At 39.1% G+C, this 6453-nt stretch overlaps 1 protein-coding gene across 1 annotated transcript; it reads right to left on the minus strand.

Moving 5' to 3' along the window:
- Positions 1–375: 375 nt before the first annotated feature.
- LOC140198589 (secreted phosphoprotein 24-like) lies at positions 376–6113 on the minus strand. Its single transcript, XM_072259591.1, has 10 exons — positions 6062–6113; positions 5812–5915; positions 4989–5117; positions 4643–4774; positions 4484–4528; positions 3877–3921; positions 3014–3058; positions 2323–2367; positions 736–780; positions 376–613 (listed from the first exon to the last, which is right to left on the minus strand). Exons 1-10 carry the CDS (start codon positions 6111–6113, stop codon positions 581–583), a joined length of 675 nt encoding a protein of 224 aa, XP_072115692.1. The 3' UTR covers positions 376–580.
- Positions 6114–6453: the final 340 nt, after the last annotated feature.

The following is a 6453-nucleotide window of genomic DNA, read 5'->3' on the forward strand; positions in this document are numbered from 1 at the left end:
TCAGTCCTAATTATGTCTAAAATGTCTCAATGGCCCCAAGGTCCTTCAAAATGTAACTTTTGGAGATCTTAAACAAAATTTTAAAAAGACAAAATTAAACAATCCAAAGATTTCAAGCTTGCTGCAATTGGAATAAGCAGTCCAGGATGCACAGCATCTCATTCAGCGCCTGCTGTCAATATTAAGACAGCAAATTAAGCAAGATAACAGGAGACCCATGTCAGGAGGTCCCACCAGACACTATCAGCAAGAGACAGATGAACATGAGCATAATAACTGGATGAACTATCTTAAGTCAGGGACAAACAAAACAACTTCCAGATACAATTCTGTAAATATACAATACAGTATTTATTACTTTATTTTGATCCACAATACATTAAACAATAAAATGCAACAAAGGACAGAACATTTACAAACAATCTAGTGTCCCAGTTACAATAAAATCTTCAGTCAGGAGCTCCAGGCCCCTCAGTCTTGTAATCAGTAAGTACAGTACAATTGTTAACATCTTGTATATTCTGAATGAGGTCTTCTTGTGTTCACAGTGAGTTCAGACTTTGTGGAGTTTCTTTCATGGTTAGTGATGGGATCTCGAGTCCTCATTTTGTTCCTGGAATGGGAAGATGAGCAGATTTGTAATCTTCAGCTGGACTGAGCTCACTCTGATGTCAATGTTTTCTCATTAGTTTTAATGATGATCATATCAGACACAAAGCTTCAGTTTATACTTACATTTGAAGGCTCCTCCGATGATAATTCTGTTGACTCGCTTTTCATCTGTTTTACAAGATAAAATCAGATTTGCACATCAGTGATAGATCCACATCAAAAACTTTACAATCAATCTGAATTTCGGCAAAATATTAATGAAATCAATTGCAAAGAATGTCATTATGTTGAAGAAGATGCAAACAAGAATTGTGAAGATATTACCAAGACTGGAGGGTTTGTTGTGTAAGAAAAGGCTGGATAGGTGAGGAGTTGATTCCCTGAAGTGCAAGAAAGTAGGTGAAGATGTAATAGTGGTTAATAAAACTTGGAGAGGAATAGATAAGGCAAATAGGGCAGAGGAGTCTAAAGTGAGAGAACATAGATTTAAAGTGCAAGGGGAAGATTCAAAAGTGAGGTGAGGAGCAACTTTTTCAAACAGAGATGGTGGTTTAATGGCATGAATGGCCAGTAGAAATGTGAGATTTAAAATGCATTTGGACAGTCCATAGATAAAAAAAGGTATTTAAGAGATATGGGCCAAATATAGGAAACTTGTTCAGCACAGATGAATTGGACCAAGGACCAGCACCTGCATTGTATAGCTCGATGATTCTATTAATTTAAGAGGGGTGATTGATTACTTCATTTGTTCTCGACTGTGCTGACATTGGGTGCTTAAGGTTGTTATAGGCGGGGGCTGTAGTTGGGATAGGCTCCCACTACCTATTAAATACTCCCAATAGCATATATTTCAAATAGCCTCTTGACAACCAAACCCAGCTCCAGGCCTTCACATGTACCTTAGCTACTAAGCCAATGGAACTGTTTCTACTGAAAGGAGGAGGGGCAAAGATGGTTTACTGGCACTTTAAAACTAGTCGCTTCAGGCACATGGGGCTCATCAGCTGTGGTTAGCAGTTCACCTTGGAGAATGAATACTCTGATCTCAAACCTCCACTGCTTTGCGTCTACAGCCACCCATGGGAATGGCTTTCAGAATAAACCACAAGGAAAGCTCTGGATCTGCAGTCCCTAAGGCAGTCCTATGTTGAGTTCAAAACTGACTGGCAACTCCTGCGGCACCACTGATGCCAAACTGTATCAGTCTCTGTCGTCCTTTGGACTCACCAGCTATGTGGAGAGGGTAAGGCTGCTACATGGACAACAGCTTGCTCTCCATATCATACTGCCCTGGCTTGTGTGCCACTTAGACAGCTGAGACACCACCTCCATGGTTGACCGGACCGGTGGAAAGCCTCAGTGCTGGCATCTCCCTGCACCATACACTTCTAGACTCAGGGCCAATAGTTATAGTGATTTAAATGAGGGGATCCTCCTTTCATGAAACTACCAGAAATATCAATCCACAGGCCATGATTGTCTGCAGGAGAGGGTGTCCTTCCAAATTCTATTTCAAAATTTAGTGAAGAACAAACTCACACTCAGGCTAATGATGGGCATCCTCAGGACATGCACAGAGAATTTGTGCATTAATATGCCATCCTCTCCCTTCTCCAGGTAGTCATTTAATTATGTTTACCCAGTTTAGTTTTCATCGGTATATTATGGTTGAAAATCAATAGATGAAAATTCCAAGATTAGACTTACATCAGAAGACTCCTCGACTGATGTCTCATTTGACTTGCTCTCTACCTGCATGAAAAGATCAAAATTTATATGCTCAGCATGTTAATTTATGAAAGTTTGTGAAGTAACCTGAGAACAAGCCCTTCAAAGATTTAATTATTTATAAACCTAGCTATATCCCCTTTATTTATTTATTACCGCAGTGGAGAAATGCTCACCAGAACAACTAAATTTTGCAAAAATAATCATATCACATAATGTGAGGTGTGACGGGTCTCTAGATAATTTGGGGAAAATGTCACTCTCACCCAATTAATTGGTATTGTTGTATTGAACCTGTTCTGCACCATCACTTGGTCTCTTTAATTGGTGAGTGTTACAGACATTGCCCTCATGTCTAGCACCCAATCTTGTTGCTATCCAGCTCGCTTTATCCTTGAGAGGAAGCAAACTCACTTTCTGTTTTGGAGCCCCTCAGTCAAACTTCCCCTCAGGAATCAAACATCGAAATACCTATCTCAATAGACTGACCTAAAGAGAGCGGTGCAGACTTGATGGCCAAATGGTCTTATTCTGCTCCTATATCTTATATTTTATGGTCTAAGTGGCCCTTTCTCCCTCTACTCTGACATAGTTGAATGCAATATGTTTAACATATTTACTTAGCGTTGAGATCAAAAAGATCATCAGTTTTTTTTCCATTTATACTCACATCAGCTGAATCCTCAAGAGATGACTCTGTTGATTTGTCTTTTTCCTGTACGGAAATTATATTAATTTGTTTAGTACAAGACAGTGAGGAATTTTGAAAATATATAAACTGAAAAATTCCCAGTTTGCACAAGTACTAAATATTGAAATATAATTCAGTCTTTGTTCACTCCGGGCATTTCAGCAGAAAATGCAGCAGGCCATTGGGAAGGCAAATTATCTTTATTGCAAGAGGACTTGAAAAGAAGAATACTACAATTGTATCGAACCCTGGTGAGGATTGTGTGGTTTTGGTTGACTTATCTGAAGAAAGATATGTTTGAGACAGAGGATACAGCAAAGTTCTACAAGTATACTACCCATGAAGGTACATCTGCCACATGAGGAGAGATTAAGTGCGATAGACTCTACTCATTACAGATTGGAAGAATGAGAGGAAATACCATGAGCAAAATTATGAGAGGTCTTCAATACTTATCAGGGAAAGGGTTTTCACCAATCCAAGGAGTTGAGACTTGGCTTACAGTCTCAAAATAAGAGCTTGGTCAATGAGGAATGAGGTGAAACTCAGATGGTGAATCTTTGGAATTCTCAACCCTGGAAAGCTGGGGAGCCTCAATCGCAAGTTCATCCAAAACAGGGTTGATGAATTGTTCGATTTTAAGGGAATCAGGGCTTACAGTGTTACGACAGGAAAATTGCTTTGAGGTAGAAGCTAATATTCAATATCTTCGCTGTCCTCTTTCACCCATTGTCTAGAACAGGCCTAGAATGAAGTAAGATCCTCAGACTCTATTCTGACAGATCAATCTAGGTTTCATATCTTATTGAGAAACTGGATATCAAATCCCAAATTAAACTTACGTTTGAAGATATTTCCAGTGAAGTTTCCTCTGAACTGCTTTTCACCTGTATAAAAACACGTACATGTATATCATTAGTACAAGGTATATTTAGTAAATCTGAAACAAATAATAGACCAGAATGTTGAATTATCAATGGAGAGTTATTAATCCTAACATTTCTGAATGATAATTCAATGAATTAGCGTTAGATTGCAGAAGCTTCAATAAAAATTATCTCTATACTACACTGATGTTCAAAATAAATGTCAGGAGCAGAATGAATGGATATTCCTACAACAGTTGCTATAGGCATCATTGCCATCTGTTTTATTGAATCCATGGAAGGATTGGTACTTCGTGAATCTCAGTGATGAGAGTTTGTCAGACACTTCTCCTGTAGTCCCGTTCTGCTGATGCTCAGTTCATCTTCAGCAGAGAACAAACTCATCATGCACTGAAATCTAATATTAGAATCCCCTCCCTACACATCAGACTGGGACACATGCTGTCTCATCCACTATTCCTAACGGAGAACTTAACATTTCATTGAAAATAATTATAATCACTTCATCACGAACAATTGAGATCAACAAAAAAAATCTGATAAATTACTGATTAATACTCACATCTGAGGTTTCCTCAAGTGATTTTTCTTTTGATTTGCTTTGTGCCTGTAAGATAAAGATACTTATTTTCAGATCTTCAGCATACATAAACAATGAAATGTTCAGTAAACAATCTTGTGTTAGAAATTCCATTGCCCTGAATTGTATGAATGCAGTTACCTCGATACTGTTTTCATTTGATTCTGTTGAGTCACTCTCGCTGTCAACTGTCGTCAGACCGTCACACTCCACATCAACGTCAGCTACCTTATCAGCAAAAAATTCCACGTGGCTTTTGCAGAACCCTTTCTCCTGTTAGTATGAAGCAGAATGTAAGGAGATTATAAATAATTCCAAGCAAGACACAAAATCAAAATGATTATGCTCTAACTTAATTCTTAGCCTTTACTTTGATATAACCACATATGTATGGCCATTTCTATCAAACAGGTTGTAATTAAAGTTTGTATTTTGTTGCTAATACATACACGGACTTGCATGATCTAAGATATAACTCTGGACTCACCGCAATGTTTTTATGGCGGAAAGAGCAACTGGGATCATCAAATTCCTGTCCAGAATTCTTGGAGCAGACAGTTTCTTTCACGGAGAATATTAAATCCACGCTGTAGGACAGTTTACCCGTACGATATGTCTTAAGAAAGGGAAGGATAATTGGTGAATTATTACCTCTGGTGTTTTTCCACTGGTCTGATAAAACTCAGAGTTACAGAGGCTTTAATTCCAGCAAATGGTTACAGTGGTAGCGTCTGAGCAGTCAACCAAAATGAACAGGAGGATGACTTTGCCCAGTGGTAAAACTGTCACTTAAACCATCACAACAGGAATACTCAATTTGCATGAATCCATAATTATTGGAGGAAATTAACTAACAAATTTGGAAAACTTCCAGTGACATCAAAATCAAAGATTGGCTGAACTTCCAAACTTAATTCCAAAGCTTTGGTCATATCAAGTTGCACAACTCAAACACTGAAGGAGAGTTAAAAAGCTGACCACTCTGTACACAATATAATATTCAGCTCCCGTTGAAAACTTAGATTCCATCTTATCTTAACGTTTATCTCATACTTTGAATTATGCAGCTTGAGGCCACTCAGCCCTTCAGGCATATACTGGCTCCCAGGTGACCAATCCCATCAATTCCACTCTCCCTCTCATCAAATCCCCATAATGTTGCAACTTACTCTCTCTATCACAAACATCATCTCTCCTTTCATTGGTTTTTTGCTGTTAAACTACTCTTAGGGTAAGTTTAAGTAGACAGTTACCCTGCACTCAGACACATCAATAGTTTGTGAAACACAATTAGCCAAAGGCACACTTACATTTGCCACGCCTCTCCTGGTGATACCACAGAGGTTGGTGATCTCGGTGATTTCATTCAGCTTTATCACTGAGGCTCTCAGAGCTTCCTTGGTGCTTGGCACTCCTGTAGAGAGAGAGAGGGGAAGTCATACAATATGCATTCTAACAAACCACTGTGAATTCTTCTCACACCTGGGTGAAATGTCGTTGCTTGAAGCTCAGTACCAACAACTTCCTGCTCTCTGATTTCCCACTCTCCCCAGTACTTACCTGAGCAGTAGAGGATCTGCACTGCAGCAATGGCAAGCAGGAAAGTTTTCATTCTGGATTGTGTGGAATCAGCTAGTTTCTCACAGTGAAGGAACTGCTTCTCTCTGTCTCTCGATCTGCCTTTACCACGCTGCCTTCAGTCTTTATATCCTGCACCTCCACCACATTCAAACACTAGCTCGTGTTTGCATAGCTTGCTGACCGTGGGTACCGGAACCAGATGAGAGGTGGGTCTAATTATGGGCAAGCTTCCTCCTAGTATCGTCATCATGTTTAGGTCTGGTGGGAAATTGAGTCAGTTCATGTTGCATTCCTTGGAATATGAAATAATAAATTTACAGAGGTGAAGAAACAATCTTCTCAAACTTGTACAAATTCACTTAACACTTGCA

Source organism: Mobula birostris, chromosome 6 (genome assembly GCF_030028105.1).
Source record: "Mobula birostris isolate sMobBir1 chromosome 6, sMobBir1.hap1, whole genome shotgun sequence".
Lineage (NCBI taxonomy): Eukaryota > Metazoa > Chordata > Chondrichthyes > Myliobatiformes > Myliobatidae > Mobula > Mobula birostris.